Here is an 18,865-nt window from a genome sequence, read left to right on the forward strand (position 1 = left end):
CCTGAGAAGCACACGTTCCTGTTCACTCCCCTTCTTCATGCACTCCACACAAACAACTCTATCCACATGGGACAAAACAGGCTCAATCTCACCATTTCTATTTCTGTGGTCAAATGAATTCATGATGCTCTATTTTCTTTCAGTGGAGGATAGGGTGTGTTCTTACTAGAAGTGTTGACAAACACTAAATCTGACCTTTGGGTTAACTCCTGTAGGGTAGACAGTGTAGCACACAGAGACTGGGCTGGGGGACCATAGCACTTCTCTGGTGTTATACTGAATCTGGGAATGTTTAACCTGTTTCCGTCTGGAAAAAAAAACACACAACAAAACCTTGCATGGTTCCGAAGTGCAGACTACAGGCCCAACTACAGGGGCTCTACCTGTCAGGTCTGGCCAGGTGCCTCAGTAGATCATATAAATAGGCAAGTAGTGGTGATCAAGAAACAGATTTATGGATAAGGCAGAGGCATACTTTGGGAAAAGGCAAAGTGAGCACTTCAGTCCATCTTTGGGGTACTGACATGTGATTTAGATATAGCAAATCTTGGGCAGGGATAAAATTATGCATGATTATTAAAGGTACTGGTTACAGTGTGAACTAAAAAGGTTGTTATTGCTGTCATCACTTGAGGGGATCAATTTGATTAGAGTAAATCATTGTTACCTGGTTTTTTGGTCTGTCTTGTGGCAATGGTGCTGTTTCCTCCCTTGAAGGTAATTTCCAGCTTCCTAGTAAAAAATGCTACAAGTCACTCCTCTCCTTCATGGATTTCAAGGAGATGACAGTGGATAAAGACATAGTAGAAGAGATAGATGGATCACCAATCCAGTAACTATAGCACTCCTTTCTACTTTCCATCCAGAAATCCCTGATAGCACTAAATGCTCATTGGCTCTGTGTTCTTTTTGGGTGTCACTGATTTCATACTGGGGTTTCACCTAACTGGGAGCCAACCACTCCATGTGTCGCAATTTTAAGATTAGTGGACAGGCTTAAAACAGATTTAAATATAGCGAATCCATGGCTGCCACCATAATAACAAGAGTACAAGTGTGGGAAGAACCTGTCTGAACAGCCAGAGACTTTTTTTTTTTTTTTGGTCCGGTTGTGGGGCCTGAACTCTGGGCCTGGGCGCTGTCCCTCAGCTCTTCAGCTCAAGGCTAGCGCTCTACCACTTGAGCCACAGTGCCACTGCCGGCTTTTTTTTCTTTTTGCTTATGTGGTGCTGAGGAATCGAACCCAGGGCCTCAGGCATGCAAGGCAAGCGCTCTACCACTGAGCCACCTTCCCAGCCCCCAGCCAGAGACTTTTTTAGGACAGGATCAGGTGGGAATGTTTTAGGAAGCTGGAACTAGTGACTTCCCAAGATCTTTCTCTTCACCCAGGCTAAGAGACTGAATCTGGGATTCATTAAGTATCAAAGGTATGATGAAGGACAGAAGGCTGTTGGCATACAGGGTGTCCTAAAAGGCAATTTGTCACCATTCTAGTTCCTGACTGGGGGCGGGGGTGGGCAGCCTGCTCCTCCAAATGGGAGAGTGTAAGATTGGCCTAGGGTGTCTGTCTTGCTGCATGTTAGACCAGGTAGCTAATTATGCCTTGCCTCGATCCTAGGCCCCTTCCTGCATACTTAGCTCTCGGTGGACAGTCCTGCCCCAGGCTCCAGCTCAGACTTCATGGCTTCACTCTGCAGTGGCACAATGCTCTGGGGCAGCACAGTGTGCTGGCTAGCAGTTAAGACTTGTACATGGGAGGTTGGAACCCTGGACACCTGCACAGGATTTGGCAGAGTCAACTGTGGGTTCAAGCTGCAGTCCCAAGTGTGGGTGAGAAATACTCTAGGGAAGCAGGTGAAAGCCCAGGTGGCACTGTGGTGCTCTCCAGCTGGAGGGCAGAGTGGGTATCCCAGGGGATGTGAATGCAGATAGATGACTAACATGCACCTCCAGTCAATAAAGAGTTGTCAATGCCCTGACAAATTGTGCCATAGGGGCGTGCAGGCTATCACCTGCTTCCCTTTAATACTCGTACATACCCTGTCCCCTTGCCTGCAATGGTCCACACCATTCAAAACCTTTAGGCTCCATATAGACTGTTAACTGTCAGAAAAACAAGACAGCCTGAATGCTGTGCAGATGTGAGGCAGGAGGGGCTAGAGCTCAAGATGGGGCACCAGGTAGATGAATAGTGTATGGAGCACTTCTGCAGGACAGAGAGGAGCAGGAAGAGGGGCAGAGAATGACTGGGAGGAGGGGCTTATATTTTAGGACTAGGGTCTAGGCAGGGCTGGATTTGCTGCCTGGTTCACAAGGACTGAAGAGTGATGGCTAGGGTTACGCATATGCTCTACTTTCATGTCTGGAGAAGGAGCTGAGTTACTCTTGGGCCTAGCTGGGTCTCATGTTATTATACCATATGCATGGGTGTCCCTGAGCCCCAGAAAGTGGCTGGAGGACCTGACTCAGGCAAAAACTAGGGAAGGATGGTGTCATAAGACAGAGCCTGGATATACATGGCAGAACAGCATAGAGGCTAGTTTTCCTGGCAGTGTCAAGTGAAATAAATAAGGCTCAGAGACAAAAGTTGCATGTATCCTTTCATATGTGGAATTTGATCTAAATTACAAATATATATGAAAATAAATCTATGGCTATATGCATATATAAACAATCAAATTGACCAAAGTAAAGTATATGAAAGGGTGGATTTCAATGGTATAACTTCCTTAAGCAATTTAGCCTCCATTGTCCATGGACTTCATTTGTTGAGTTCTCCACACAAGAACCCAGGAAAGCGATGTCAGCAATGCTGTCTCATTATTCATTCAACACATACTTGTGCAGCAGCTCCTTTGGGCCATGCACCAAATAGCTTCTGAAATACAGTGATTAGGAATTTGAGCTGCTGCCACTAGGGAGAGAGGAGATCCACAGAGAAGATGGAGGGAAGTGGCAAGTGCTGTGAAGGAGGTGAAATGGAGACAGAATGTGGCTCAAAAACATGCCCCTTGGAGGAACACCCGAGAGAGATGGCAGCCAAATAGAGCCAAGTAAAGGACCTATGAAGGTAGAATAGCCTGAGCAAAGGCTCAGAGGCCAGACTCCAGCCTCTGTTATCCCTTTTGTTCACACTGATCAGAGCAGTTCTCTGTACTTAAATGTTCAGCTTACAGCCTTTTTGTCCCTCTTACTAGTACTACCTTCAAGGCAAGGATCCATATGCCTCTACCACAGGTGTGCGCATGAGGCCCAGAGGTGTAGAGTTTAAGGGTAGACTCAAGATCTATCCATTCCAAGTGCATTCACTCCTCAGTGACCCCCAAGGGCCTCAATTTCTGGAGCCATCTGGAGGTCAGAACTGCTCCTCTGGTCTCCTGTATACCTGATTGAGCCTGTTGGAAACCATCTATGTCCATAGTCTCTTCTGATGTGGAACAGGGCACTGGGTAGTTGGTCCCTTGTGGGTAAGGGAGCACAGCCTTGCTTTTGATTGCAACCTGTCCCTTTTAAGCTAGGAAGGAGCTGACTAGCTGCAGTATCTGGGTTTTGGGGACAAATCAGCATCCATCTTTCTTGTTGGAGTTTGGCTTTTCCTCCTGCTACTTTGGCATGGATCAATGGTCGGGTTCCCCCTTCTCTTAGGCATGTTCATCACTCAGACTTGAGATGGAAGCCTCTGAAGATCTATTAAGCTACATCCCAACCCCTAGTGTTATTTGTTTGTTTATTTATGTGCCAGTACTGGAGCTTGAACTCAAGGTCTGGGTGCTTAGCTTTTTCACTCAAGTCTGGCTCTCTATGACTTGAGCACAGCTCCTTTCCAAAGTTTTGGCAGTTAGTTGGAGATAAGAGTCTTATGGGCTTTCCTGTCTGAGTTGGTCTCAAATTGCAACCCTCAGATCTCAGCCTCCTGAATAACTAGGATTACATGTATGAGACACTTGGTACTGGGTATTTCTTTTACTTATTTTTAAATTGAAGAATAGTTTCAAGTCCCAGGACTGGCAAGAACAAAACGTAGTAAATTGAAGGATAGTGATAGAAGTGGTGAGATTGATTAGAATAGATCATAAACGTGGGTGGAAATATAACAATGAAGGCCCTCTCTATAACTAATGTAAACTAAAAATAAACTTTAAAAGAAGGACAAAAATGACTAGAGGTATAGTGCAAGTGCTAGAGCTCCTGTGTAGCAAGTGTGAAGTCCTGAGATTAAACCCCAGTACTGAAAAATATAAAAGATCCTACAGTGAGGTATTGTTTCATACCTACAAGGTATGAAACTCTGGGCCTAGGCATTGTCCCTCAGCTTTTCAGTTCAAGGCTAGCGCTCTACCACTTGAGCCACAGTGCCATTTCCGGCTTTTTTCTTTTTGCTTATGTGGTGCTGAGGAATCGAACCCAGGGCCTCATGCATGCAAGGCAAGCGCTCTACCACTGAGCCACCTTCCCAGCCCCTATAAGATTCTTATCTCCACTAAAACTACCAAAAACTCTGGAAGTGGAGCTGTAGCTCAAGTGGTAGAGTGGTTGCCTTGAGTACAAAATTTCAGGGACAGCATCCAGGTCCAGAGTTCAAGCTCTAGTATAAAGCTTAAGTATAAAATAAAGCTTAAGTTTACATTGTAGGACATAAATACATAGGCTAGGATGGCCTCTGATATATCCACAGAACAAAGGAAGATCAGAAGCTTTATTAAGACAGAAAAATCTATGCAAGATATTAGGAAAGAAAGTTTATTGGCATTTTTGGTGCTTGAAGCATTTGTTAAGCTCTAACTGGTGAAAACAGCAGTTACTATATGAAGCTAGTCTTAGGTTCATACTTAGAAGTAGACTCCACAGTTGCTAAGACGAAATAGAATGTTAAAGATAAAGCACTCTCTTTCACTGGATTGGCTAGCCTATCTAGTCAATTTCTGGACAAATATTTGTGACATAACCCTTCACTCCATAGTTTATAATTATTTTTATTTTACTTATTTTCTACTTCAAATACTAATTAAATGATTTTTTAAAGTAGTACTAGGGCTTGAATTCAGTGCCTTCTGCTCTGGCTCAGCTTGCTTGCTTTGCTAGTGCTGTGCCACTTGAGCAAAGCCTCCAGCCCAGCTTTTTACTGCCCAGGTTGGCTTTGAACCTCGATCCCCCAAGTCTCAGCTTCCTGAATGGCTAGAATTACAAACATGAACCACTGACACCTAAGTATAAGAATGTTTTTATTTGTGTACTCAGTTCCTGGAGAACAATTGTACATTGCTGGTAAGAATATGATTTTCATGGTATTCCCTGCTTAAAACCTACATATGGCTTCTATCTCACTGTATGAAACACAAAAAGCTCTCAGTGATCTTCAGTTCCCTGGATCCTGTTTTTCCCTCGTCTTCTATTCATTCATAGGTGCTTTTTGTTCCCTGGACCTGCTACATTAGCTGTCCTTGAGTCTTGGACTGGCTTCTCTCTGGGGCTTGTGTGTTCTCCTCTCCCCTTATCCCATCCCTCCCTTCCAGACATTAGTCCTTTGTCAGATTATTCTTCTAGGTAGAGCCTCCAGAGCCCAAGCGTTTACCTCTCCTGTCAGTATTCTAGATTACAGCTACCTCATCTCCTGTCCCAGGCACAAACTATTGATCTATTGCTTAGTAGTGTTTATTAGGCCACGCTCATGAATTCCCATGCATTTACATTGTGGAAAATTCAATAGCATCCCTTCTTCCTTCTTGATGCCAGGTATACTAAGCCCTCACACTATGACTGCCAATATTTACTAATAAACTTTCTTGTTCTCTGCTGCAATGTGTCTTAAAATTATGTTTTGCATTGGCGTCATGAATTTGGTACCCAAGGGTCAGGCAGAAGCATCCATTTTGGAGACCATCTCCTCGAAGCATCCATCCAGCATCTCCCATTGCACTTATATTTATTATCTAGACATTCCTGATAGCACTTTCCCCTGTGCTTCTTGAGTGTTCTTCAATTTACACTGAGATTTCTTCTAACAGAGATCAAACCACTGTGAGTCTTAATTTTAAGATGAGTAAACAGGATTAGAGCAGGCCTAAGTTTAGAGAATTATTTGCTGCTCCAGCAATAACAATGAGATTACAGGTGTGGGCAGAACCTAGCCACTAATTGGGGCCTTTTTCAGGTATCGACCATATGGGACTATTTGCAGGAGGCCCTGAGCTAGTGGCTTCTCAAGATCCTTCCTTTCACCCAGGTTGAGAGCCTGAATTTGGGATTTATTAAGGACCAAAGGTGTGGTGAGGAATGGAGGGGGACCAAAAATGTGGTGCCCCAACAGAAAATTTGCCACATAACTGGACCCACTGGCAGACAACTCCAGTTCACAGACATGAAGAAAAAAAAGCACACAGGGCTGGGATGTAGCTCAGTGGCAAAGCGCTTGCCAAGCAAGTACAATAATCTGAGTTTGATCCCCAGTACTAAAAAAGACAAAAAAAAAAACCAAAACAAAAAGTTTAAACTGCACAGACATGATTCCGAACAGATCATCTATCTTTGTGACTCTTTGGACTGGGTAGCAAATCACGCTTTGACCTCGCCCACATAGACCAAACCCATCCACATCGAGTCACGCCCTCAACCACACCCCTTCGTTCCAAGACTTTGATCCTGTCCTTTAGTCCCTTCCTCTAACAACGCCTCTCTCCTCAGACTGCCGGGTATTTTCCTCCCTTCTTAGTGCGCCTCCCATTCCTCCAGTTCAGTCTCTCCGTGTAATCATCTTCTGCTCTGCCTACAATTGTCCTGGTAATTAAGCATTGACTTTGGGTCTGGAGCCTTCGATGCCTGCATGGGGTTTGGCGCGGGCCCTAGCGGGCTGCCACAGGGATGTGGTTCGATGAGGGAGAATTGGGGGCAAGCAGGCGACTGCCATAGCCCCTTGGCGGCATAAAACTGGAGGGCTGAGGGGCTGGTTCCGGGAGCATGACCACAGCGCCTGCAGGTTACGCGTGAGCGACTTGGGGATTCTTGGCGGGAACGTGGGTACTTAGGTAGCAACCCCAGATGGAGGAAGCCGGGATTTTAGCCCGGGAATGCGGCAGTCCGGGGAAGGGATGTGGGGAGCCCCCAGGGCACAGGGCTGCAGGTCTGAGACTGGCCTGAGGCGCTGAGGGGGACAGACACCACCGCTGCAAAGCCCCTGGTGGAGCAGGGATTGTCAACTGAGGCATGGACTCGCCTCCGTTTCAGAAAAGCAAAGTAAATTTAGCTTGCTTGTTGTCCGAGCACAATTCAGGGCCATTTCATAGTTAATCCCTGGTTGTTTCTCCGAAATTCAGAGGAAACTTGCATCTGATGCCCATGGCGGGCTGACTGTAGTTCTTAACTGTGTAATCGAAGTGTGGGTTTTGAACACAACCCGTCTGTGTTCCCGAACTGGGCACCTGTTTCCTTCCCCCACTGGAGCCCTTTGCAATGACTTCCTGAAACTGGACATGGGTCACCTGGGTCCTTCTCTCCAACACACAAACCTGATGTCTGGGCTCAACTTCCTCCCCTCCCCACCCCCAGGTCTCTGACCAATTCGCACATCCCACCTCCAGGTTAGGTGCTGCTCCCTAGTCATTCGAGACCCCAAAGGCCTGTTACTTGGAAGGAGTTTAGGAGTCACAGCAAAGAACTGGGCCTGGGAGACTGGGAAAGGGAATTGTGAATCACTTTAAAAAACATGCGTTAGTAGACACGAGACAGATATGGAAGCTAGCAGGAACTGTAAAACTATAACTTCTCTCCTATATCTTAGGTAATATTGCTGAAGGGAGGTCCACAAACAACTGAAGCAGATCACATGGCTGTTTTTTTCCCCTGAGATTTTTATCAGCTTTAGAGCCACCTGGTTATCTGCTGTTGTCTGTCAGCAGATGTCAGCCCGAGCTGGAAGTGGAAAGCAATAGGATGGAGGTTCCAGGCCAGCCTGGAGAAGAAATTTGCAACAGACTTTATGTCAACTGAAGAAGCTTTGGTATGGAGGCCTGCACCTATCATCTCAACTACTACAGGATGCCCAGGATAGGAGGATCAAGCAAAAAGTGAGACCCTATCCAAAAATTAACCAACACACAAAAGAGTTGGAGGCTTGGCTCAAAGGTTCATCACCTGCTTGGCATTAGTGAGTCCCCAAGTTCAAAGGCCAGTACTGCCAAAGAAAAATGTGAAGAAAGCAGCCCTGTCAGTGTGCAAATCCATTAGAAATGTGTAAGGAACTTACAGAAGTTAGAATCCTGTCTTCTCACAGAGGCTGGACATCTTGTCTTGTTTGCTGGTTACATTTCAAGGGAATGACTTTCAGTCTTTGAGGAAGACACGTCTGAGGTGGTGTAGATTCATACAGTTGAGAGAACCTGGGGCATGGCTAGGGTGGTGGCTTAAGGCCCTGAGTTCAAACCCCAACACATTAAAAAATGGAAAAAAAGAAATGGAAAAAGACAGTGTGTTGTAAGCTATTTTTAGTAAATGCACTAAGACAGGGAGTCATCTGTCCATGTCAGGTACTGGACAGAACAAACTGAATTTATCAGGCAACCCTGAGCTTTCTCAGGTAGGCGTTTTGATAGAGAACCTTGGTCATCCTAGGACCTGCAGGTAGGAGCTTTTCTGGAGTTTGTGTCTGAGTACAGATATTTGGTAGGGTTCTTATATGCTCAGGGTTCTGCATTTCTCATGGGCATGAGCAAAAGTTTGTATTTCTTTTAGTTTTGGTATTCTCTGGAGTCTCACCCTAGCAGTGTCCTCCAGTAATTCTTTAACATTATGTCTAAACTCATGTTTATTACTTGCAGGTGATGTAGGAAATATTTTGTCATTTCCTAGAATCAGAATGACATTTTTTCCAATTTATTTAAAAAATATTCAAACATTCAGAATACTAAACAAGAATAATAAAGGCATTTTTTTGTCAGTCATAGGACTGGAACTCTGGGCCTGGAACTCTGGGCCTGGGCACTGTCCCTGAGCTCTTTAGCTCAAGGCGAGTGCTCTACCAATTGAGCCACAGCACCACTTCCAGTTTTCTGGTGGTTACTTGAAGATAAGAGTCTTACAAACTTTCCTGCCTGTGCTGGCTTTGAATCATAATCCTCAGATCTCAGCTTCCTGAGTAGCTAGGATTATAGGTGTGAGCCACTGGTGCTCAGCAAGAAGACATTGTAAATGTCATTGTTTCTAGGCCATTTCCTTTGCAGAGCTAGGAAATAGTTGCAAACCTGATAATTTTTTGGATGTACTGGAATTTGAACTCAAGGCATAGCGCTTGCTAGACAGGGGCTCTGCTACTCAAGCCATTTAGCCCTTTAGCCCTTTAGCTTTCATTATATTTGAGACAAGATCTTAAGTTTATGTCTTGTCTTGCCTGGATCTCAATCCATGTTTTTAGATTTCCTTGTAGTTGTGAGGTGTGTACCACCACACCCAGCTTTTTATTGATTAGCATGGGGTCATTTTAACTTATTGCCCAGACTACCCTCAAACTAGTCCTCCCAATCTGAACTTCCCAAGTAGCTAGTATTACCAACATGGACCACTGCCTAGCAATTAATGATTTTTTTTTAAATTAATGCTTTCAATTCAAATTTAACTTTTTATATTTTCAACTCATCTCTAACAAATAGGATCTTGGTTTATAAGAATAATATAAAAATACATTCAGGGAGTTCTGACATTGGCTTTGTTCTTTCTAGTTCATTCCTTCTCCCCTATAGGCAGTAGTTTACATGTGCTTTGGTTTATCTGTCATTTCATTGTTAATATGAGCAGAATGTCTGTATATTTTTATATTTTACCCTTAAATAGAAACATAATTTTACATCTGTATATTTTCTATATTTTCATAATACAGAAGATCAAGGGCTTCTGCTTTTTGAGACATGATTTATAAGAGAATTCCTTATCAATACTTATATATTGTTTAGAATTTTAACTTTGGTCTGACCATTTAAGACAAAGTATATTTACACAAATAATTTGTTATATCATGTAAGTTACACAGTTATTGTGATGCTAAGTTTTATTATTTTATGTCTTCTAATTTTTTTTTGTCCGTCTTGGGGCTTGAACTCTGGGCCTGGGCACTGTCCCTCAGCTCTTTAGCTCAAGGCTAGCATTCTACCATATGAGCCTACTTCTGTTTTTCTGCTGTTTTATTGGAGATAAGAGTCTCACAGACTTTCCATCTGGGGTTGGCTTTGAACCATGATCCTCACATCTCAGCCTCCTTAGTAGCTAGGATTACAGGCGTGAACCATTGGTGCCCAGGTATGTCTTCTGATTTTTAATCATACCTTGTTTTTTTTTTCTTTTACTGTTTACAGACTGAATATTCTGTTTTCTTCTGGATTATTATAAAAAGATGGAATCACTTCTTAGCTCATGAAGTCAATGGTGAGAAATTAAATAGTTTGATGAATGACTGTAACAGCATATGTGAAGACAGAAAGAAATGAAACCATTCATCTTGGAAGAAGGGGAAGTATGTATCTGAATGTATTAATCACTGTGGCTTGAGAGTATTTTTTAAAAATTTGAGACAAGGCCTCCTATGTAGACCATACTGTTCTTAGATTGGGGATGACCTTACCTCAGCCTATGTCATTTCAGTCTGTCTCTCTGTCTCTTTATTTCTGCCTATTTTTCCTATGTCTGTATATTTCTTTTTAGCCATCAGTCTGTGTCTGTCTTCTTTTATTTGTCTGTCCTTGCTTTTGTTGGGTGTGCTGGTCCTAGGGCTTGAACTCAGCCTAGTGCTCTATCACTTGAGCTATAGGTTCCACTTACCTTATCTGTCCTTTCTGTACTCTGTCAGTCTTTTCCTTTGTATTTCTGCCCTCCTGTCTTTCTGTTGGTTTTTGTTTGTTGGACTTTCTGTCTTTTAGTTTTGTCGGTCATGGGGCTTGAACTCTGGGACTGGGCTCTGTCCCTCAGCTTTTCAGCTCAAGGCGAGTGCTGTACCACTTGAGCCACAGCACCACTTCTGGTTTTCTGGTGGTTAACTGGAAATAAGAGTCTCACAGACTTGCCTGCCTGGGCTGGCTTTGAACCACAATCCTCAGATCTCAGCCTCATGAGTAGCTAGGATTACAGGCATGAGCCACCTGTGCCTGGCTCCTTTCTTTTTTTTTTTTTTTGTCGGTCATTGGGCTTGAACTCTGGTCTGAGTGATGTCCTTCAGCTCTTCAGCTCAAGGTGAGTGCTCTACCACTTGAGCCACAGCACCACTTTTGGTTTTCTGGTGGTTAATTGGAGATTAAGAGTGTCACCGAGTTTCCTGCCCCGGCTGGCTTTGAACCATGATCCTCAGGTCTGTCTCCTGAGTAGCTAGGATTACAGGTGTGGGCCATCAGCGCCTGGCTTTTCTGTCTATTAATGTATCTATTGGTATCTATTGGTCTTTATATCTATCATTCAGACTATTTCTTCTGTCTTTTTTTTAGTGGGGGTGGGAGATGTGGGGTGGGGGGATGAGGGGTAGCAGTCCTGAGGCTTGTCCTCAAGGCCTGGGCGCTATCCCTAAAAGTTTGTGTTCAAGGCTAGTGCTCTACCACTTGAAATACAGCTCCACTTTTGGCTTTTATTGGTAGTTTATTAGAAATAATAAACTCATGGACTTTCTTGCCTGGGCTGGCTTTGAACTATAATTATCAGGTCTCAGCCTCCTGAATAGCCAGTGACCAGAAGCTTTCTGGATGTAGAGATCTAATCTACTGCTTATTAATCTTGCCTTTCTACTTGGAAACAAAAACTTCAAGTTTTGGAATTTTGTTATGAAACAAGGCTAATTCATATTCTACATACATCATCCCAGCACCAAGAGATGGCTTCTTCACTTTATACTTATATAAAAACTGATAAAAAAAATATCCTTTTTCTGCAGTTGAACCCATCCTACATTCAGATTCTGTCAAGCACTAACAAACACAATACTCATTTTATTGAGGATTTAAGGCGTGTTTGTGTCTTCTGAAGGCACTGTGAGACTACCCCCCATTATTGCTATATGTCTTTATACTCAGTCATGTCATAGTTGAACTGCTGGACTCAGCAAACAGAACATGATAGTTTGGTAGTTAAGAAAGTTATAAATGGAAAAGCATGCAACATGTGAGTTTGAGTGCAAACTATGTGCTTTTTTTTTTTTAAAGCTGGATGGGCTACAACCATTATATACTCTAAGAAAACTCAAAATATTCCTTGAAAAATTTCCACTGCATCAGGTAGATTTCGGTCAAGAAATCATGCAATCTTTTGAAACTTATGTAAACAAGGAATGAAATTAATGGAGTTTTTTTGGGGGGGTCTGGTCGTGGAGCCTGAACTCTGGGCCTGGGCGCTGTCCCTCAGCTCTTCAGTTCAAGGCTAGCGCTCTACCACTTGAGCCACAGCGCCACTTCTGGCTTTTTTTCTTTTTGCTTATGTGGTGCTGAGGAATCGAACCCAGGGCCTCAGGCATGCAAGGCAAGCGCTCTACCCCGGGAATGAAATTAATGGAATAAATATTACATACAACTTCTTACATTAAGGTTTTTTTTATTCATTTTAATAAAACCAAGTGAAGTTATAAAAGATATACAATACTGCGGAAAGAAAAGAGCATCCACTCTACCGATTAATGATTAATGGCAATCATAATTTAACATAATAAAAGGATATATATTTATTGCATTCCATCACGTGATAAATACAGTATGAACAAAAATTTGAACGTATACTTTTCATAAAGTAAGTTAAATAGGCTTTTTTTTTCGTATTGAGTTGTGGTGCAGTGGTGCGAAACAACTCAAAACAGCTAAAATTTGAGCAGTTATTCCCCAACAAGAATAAACTAAGCTCTGCCCAAGGAGAGAACAGACATGTTTCTAAACTAAACTCTCCAAATAGTGGCAATGAAACCAGTAATCAGTATTAAACTTTGGAATACAAGGATTCCCCCCTCCCAAGACATATATAACTTTGTACAGAAGAGAAAAGAAAAAGAAAACCTCAAACCTAAGCATCTGAGAAGTATTACTATCAAGGCATATTCTTGGCAGAGTATTGGATTCTAAAGGCTTAAGCAGTTTAGCAAGGTAGTAGCTGGCTAATTTGTTTACACTGATTTGAAACGAACAATTTGGAACTTCTTTCAGGGTCCAAGGGCACACATCTGGGCTGTCACTAATGCTTTTTCAAGTGAAGAGATGTGATGGTGGTTGGTAGCTGCTGGTGCTTGGCTGGTTTTTTCTAGATTCTCAAAGTCAAGAGACCTAAAAAAAAGTTTTAAATGGTTGTTATTTATTCTATTTGCATCACAGCTGCTCTGCTGTATTTTGTTCATGAATACAAGTTTGTTGGCTTTTTTTTTTGCTTAACAAGAACCTTCCTAGCAATAGTAACAAAAATAATAATAGACCAAATGAGAAAACCAATAAGGGAGGGGTGGGGACTGTTAATATTACTGACTTGAAGTGTAAATAATAGGAGAGGCTCTGCAAGTTTGCCAGAGGCTTTGCAAGTTTGCTAGGGACTTAGTCACCCCCCCAAACTCTGTGCCACCCCCTGTAGCGGTGAGGTGGAGAGGGACAACCCCCATCCGCATGGCTCTCCCTACTCCCTTCCTTTTCCTCCCTCCTCTTCACTGTACCTCCTTACTTCAATTGTCTGAGATGGACAGGCGGGTGAAGATTGGCAGGCGGTGGTTAGGTTTAAGACTGGGGTCCTCGGATCCGTTGACGATGCCTGAGCTCAGAGAGCTGCTCTGGTATTTGTCGCGGTCCGACAGCAAGTCTGGAGAGCTGGAAGGCACGTCAAACATGGACTTGGACAGGCGGTCCAGCTGCTGGAAGCTGAAGAGCGGCGTGTGTGTTGTGGCGGCGGCGGCGGCGGCGGCAGCGGCGGCGGCGGCGCTGGAGGGGACAGGCCTGCTGGGCTCTGCCAGTGTCTGCGCGAGGGACACTGGGTCCTGCTGCTGATGGTTGCTATTGCAATGGGTGGTCACCCCGGCAAAATTAGGGGTCTTCGTGGCCACAGGCGAGATCAGGCTGCTCAGCTCGAGGCCAAAGTCAAAGGCATTGTTTGCAAACGAGGTCCCTGGCGGGAGCAGTTTGTCCGCACCCACGGAGCTGCTCTGCGGTGTGGCGGGGGCCACTTCCCCTGAGGCAGAGCTCATTGAGGTGCCTGAGGGTGTGGAGGCCGCCTCATCCCTGAAGCAGGAGAGTGGCGAGGGCAAGCGCCAAATGGGGCTGTCGAGCAGCTTTGTCGGCTGCTCGTTGTCCAACGGGAAGCCTAAGAAATTTAAGTTAGGGTTCACCTTTTGTCGTGGCTCCTGGGAAACACCGAGGTGGAAGTCAAGGCCGCGGCCACGGCCACTGAAGGAGCGCCGGTTCCCCAACGGGCCCTCGAAAGGCATATCATGGATGAAGTGGCAGCGGGGCCCGTAGGGGCAGAAGCCAATGCTGTGGAAGGTGCGGCACGGCTCCGTCTTGTACTTGGGGTGCCGGCTCAAGTTGCGCAGCTCGTGGAAACCATGTGCGAATTGGCACTTCTCGCCGTACTTGCACTTGCCGTATTCTTGGAAGGGGCGGCACAGCTCGGTCTTGTAGCGCAAAGCATTCATTGAGAAGCCCCCACGGCCGTTTTGCTCCAGGAGATGTTGGTCATTGTCGCTGGACGAGCGGTTTCGGAATTTGTTCTTGTTGAACAGTGAAGTACCGCAGCCCATCTCCGACGGTTCCTTCAGGGGGCTGTTGGAGGTCAGGCTGCTTGCCGCGAAGCGGCTGCTGCCGTTAACAGCCCCGGGGAAATTGGGTGACCAGATGCTGGGGCCGAAAGCATGATGAACCGGCGTGTGCAGGTTACTGTCCGAGTGTTGTTGTTGGAGGAAGCTCGACATGAGACTTGAGTTGTGGCTACTAGCCCAAGGTGTACTCACCACCTTCTTGTCTACTACTTTGTCCAGATTTGAGTCCGTCACAGATTTTTCTGTGTTGCACCAGAAGCCGATCTCGCAGGGCGACAGTCTTGTGGTCGACATGTTTCGGTGTCCGGTAATGGTTGGTGGAGCAGCCGAGTCTGGAAGGTTGGGAGGAGCCGTCAGGGAGGCGCGGCTGAGCTCGAGCCACAACGAATGAGGGGCAAGGAATGGGGAGGGACCAAAAGTTTTGCTGGGGGGCGAGGTAAAGAGTTGAGGAAAGCCGCGTGGGCTGGGCAGTGGGTTCACTACAGTGTGGGGGTGGGGGAGGAAAGGAAGCGAAGAGCGCCCCCTCAGAGCCTCCACCCCCACTTCCCGTACAGAGCCAGCAGAACCTCGTCCTAATCTGGAACCTCTGTCCATCTTTATCTGTTAGGCTTTTTATCAGCCTATGGTATTTTTTTTTCTATCAGTTTCTATTTTCCCTCTGTCTTACTTTCATGCTGTCTTTCTGTCTTTACCTTTACTGTTTCTGTATTTCCATCAGTCTTTTTGTTTTTCTATAATGCCTCTTTCTGTCTGGCGTCTGTCTCTGCATATTTTCTAATTGTCTTTCTCTCTTTCTGTCTGTCCAGCTTTCCATCCATCTCTCCAGTAGTCATTCTGTTTGTCCGACTTAATGTTCTTCTGTCTATACCGGTCTACTGTATTCTGTCTTTTAATGTTTTTCTCTTTTCTACTGTCTTTCTGTCGTGTATGTGTGTGTTTGCAGGTCTTGGGCCTTGTTCTTAGGGCCTAAACCTGAGTTTTTGTGCTAAAGGCTAATGTTTTGCTTGAGCTACAGCTCTACTTCTAGGTTTTTTGGTTAATTAATATCCAATTAATTAATTGGAGATAAGAGTCTCACAGACTTTACTAACCAGGCTGGCTTCAAACCAGGATCCTCAGATCTCAACCTCCTGATTTAGCTAGGACTATAGGCATGAACCACTGACACCTGTCTTTTTTTTTCTGGAGATATAAACCTAGTGTATGATACTTAATTTTGCTCACTGACTGGCACTCTGTGACCTGAGCCATACCCCCAATGCCATGTCTGTCTGTCTTTTTATCTTTCTTCCGGAAACTATTTCCATCAGTCTATCTATTGATCTTTCCAGTCTTTCTGCTTTCTTGTCAGTCTTACTGCCTTTTTGTTTTTCTGCCTATATTCAGTTTGCCTTTCTGTCTGTACTCTGTCTCTTTCCATGCATCTGTTGTCTTTCTGTTTCGTGTAAAAGATACCATGGCAGAACTGGTGATATGGCTAAATGATAGAGCTTTTGCCTACCATGAAGGAATGAGGCCCTAGATTTAATTTCTAGTCTCCAAAAGCCAAAAGTACCATAGTAAGGATAATTATATACATTATTCATATAGCCAAATTTAGACTGGGTTTAATGTCTTGCCTAATGAGCTATCTACTAACTGTGTCATTTGTAGCCTTGTTTATCTAGCAGTAAGGTCAATTTAAAATACATGTCTGCCTTGTGCTGTTGTGAGTCTGCTTAGCATATAAATATTCAGGATAGTTGTTACAGAATGTGATACTTCTCCTGAAATGTGCTGTTTAGATGCACAGGAGTTGTATATTTACTGTCTTCTTTCTGAAGACTGATTGGTCAGGGACAGGAGGACTATTTGCCTCAGTGCCATAGTCTGTCTTCTGCCATCCCTTCTAGGTATTTGCCATAGAGTGCATGAGGCACTGAATATTCAATTTCCTCTGGAGGACCAAGCACATGGAGGACTTCTTCATCAACATATATAAGGGACACACACAACATGAAGCTCCTGAGGAACATACTAGGTAAAGCTCTGCCAGAAGCTGCCCAGTGAGCAACTACCTGTCATTGCCACTAATTGCTTATTGGGAACTCAAAGTTAAAGCTTGCTTAAGATTGAACTCAAAGGGACTCATTATTTACTTTGAATGTGAACTTGGTGAAGACATTTGTTTATAATATTTTTTTCTCTACTTCAGTGCAAACAAAAGGAAAATTGAGTTTCACTATTTTTCAGATGATAAAGTTTTTTTTAAAACTACATTTGATTTTTGCTAGTATTCATATGTGTACTTTGGATTTTTTGTTGTTGTTGTTGTTGGTCACAGGGCTTGAACTCTGGGCCTGAGCACTGTCCCTCAGCTCTTCAGGTCACTTGAGCCACAGCACCACTTCCTGTTATCTGGTGGTTTATTGGATATTAGAGTTTCACAGCTTTTCCTGCCGGGCTGGCTTTGAACCACGATGGTCAGATCTCAGTCTCCTGAGTAGCTAGGATTACAGGCATGAGCCTGGCTGTACTTTGGTCTTTTATTTTTATTTTTAAACTATTCTTGTGATAAAAATAATTAATTGTTTATAGTTCCTGATATAAGCGTTGGTTTTCTAAATGATTTTTTTTTAAAGAAAGCCATTAATAAGTCATCAGTGCAAGTAAAATTTCCTTACTCATCCCAGCACCAGTAGCTTATTCTTGTAATCTTAGCTACTCAGGTGGCTGAGATCTGATGATTGTGGATCAAAGCTAGTCCAGGCACGAAAGTCCATGAGATTCTTATCTCCAGTTAATCACCAAAAGGCTGGAAGTGGAGCTTCCAGCTCTGTGACTCAAGTGACAGAGTGCTAGCTTTGAACACAAATGCTCAGAGATAGTGTCCAGGCCTTAAGTTCAAGCCCCAGAACTGGCACAAAAACAAAATTTGCTTAGTGACTTAATTATATTCCCTTGCAATTTTTTGTATTTTATTTTGGCCATTAACTGGAATACAGAAAAACTTTATAGCATTTTATAATTTAAAGCTAGAATAAAAAGGTCTAGGTGTCATAGAATAAAGATTCTTTCTTGTTTTGTTTTGTTTTTTTTTTTGCCGGTCCTGGGCTTGAACTCAGGGCAGGAGCATAGTCGCTGAGCTTTTATGTGGTGGTTATCTGTTTCTTTTTGTGCCCGTCCTGGGGCTTGAACTTAGGGCAGCAGCCCTGAGCCTTTTTGCTCAAGACTAGCATTCTACTACTTGAGCTCCCGCTCTACTTCCAGCTTTCTTCAGTGCTTAATTGGAGGTAAGAGTCTCACCATGGGGCTGGGAATGTGGCTTTGTGGTAAAGTACCTGCCTAGAATGCATGAGACCCTGAGTTTGATTCCTCAGTACCACATAAACAAACAAACAAAAAAGAGTTTTATGAACTTTCCTGCCTGAGCTTGCTTTGAACCACAATTTTTAGATCTCATTCTCTGGACTTAGCTAGGATTAGAGGCGTGAACTACCAGTTCCTAGCTGTAGCTGATTTTGTATAAATGAGAGGAAAGGGTCACATACCTGTCTCCTAAGAGTAGATAACCACTTTTCCCAGTACCATTTGTTGAGTATGCTCTTTTTTCTAGTATATATTTTTAATGCCCTTGCCAAAGATTAGATTGCTGTAGCTGTGTGGTTTTATTCCTGTGCTTTCTATTGTGTTCTATTGATCTTCAAGTCCAAAATTTTGTGCCAGTATCAAGTTGGTCTTTGGTTTTATTATGTGGCTCTTTAATGTAATTTCAAGTGTGGTATTGTACCTCTAGTGGTATTACTGGAAGCAGTCAGCAATTCCAAGTACTATGTTCACTGTATCCATTATAAAGTACCAAGGAAATATAGGGGGAAATGAACCAAAGTCATTAATACTAGAAGAATAATTCAATTTATTTCCGACTGTGAAATAACAAATACAAACATAGAAAATGTGTAACTCCATGCTTATACTGAAAAGCAGAAGAGAATGAAGGTAAATGAATTAAGCATTCCCCTAAAGAAGTTAGGTAACCTGGAAAAACAAAAGCCCTAAGTACAAACCCCAGGGCAGCAAAAAAATAGAAAAGAAAAAAATAAAATAAAAGTCAAATGGTATAGAGCATATAATATTGGTTAAAAAGCT

At 43.7% G+C, this 18,865-nt stretch overlaps 1 protein-coding gene and 1 pseudogene across 2 annotated transcripts in view; one reads left to right on the forward strand and one right to left on the reverse strand.

Moving 5' to 3' along the window:
* Positions 1-18,865, forward strand: part of Nxf3 (nuclear RNA export factor 3) — a 126,281-nt gene that overhangs the window by 34,834 nt on the left and 72,582 nt on the right. Inside the window, exons 3-5 of one of the 2 annotated variants that reach the window (XM_070040007.1) lie at positions 7,893-8,060; positions 10,338-10,495; positions 16,630-16,757. In XM_070040007.1, the coding sequence (XP_069896108.1) occupies positions 16,690-16,757 (68 nt within the window). In that variant the 5' untranslated portion in view covers positions 7,893-8,060; positions 10,338-10,495; positions 16,630-16,689. Of the gene's footprint in view, positions 1-7,892; positions 8,061-10,337; positions 10,496-16,629; positions 16,758-18,865 lie in introns of those variants that run through there. The other variant, XM_070040009.1, reaches the window with a different exon arrangement.
* LOC138839780 (mRNA decay activator protein ZFP36L2 pseudogene) lies at positions 13,652-15,031 on the reverse strand (annotated as a pseudogene).

This window comes from Dipodomys merriami, unplaced genomic scaffold, assembly GCF_024711535.1.
Source record: "Dipodomys merriami isolate MVZ:Mamm:240054 unplaced genomic scaffold, mDipMer1.0.p SCAF_3, whole genome shotgun sequence".
NCBI classification, from domain to species: Eukaryota; Metazoa; Chordata; class Mammalia; order Rodentia; family Heteromyidae; genus Dipodomys; species Dipodomys merriami.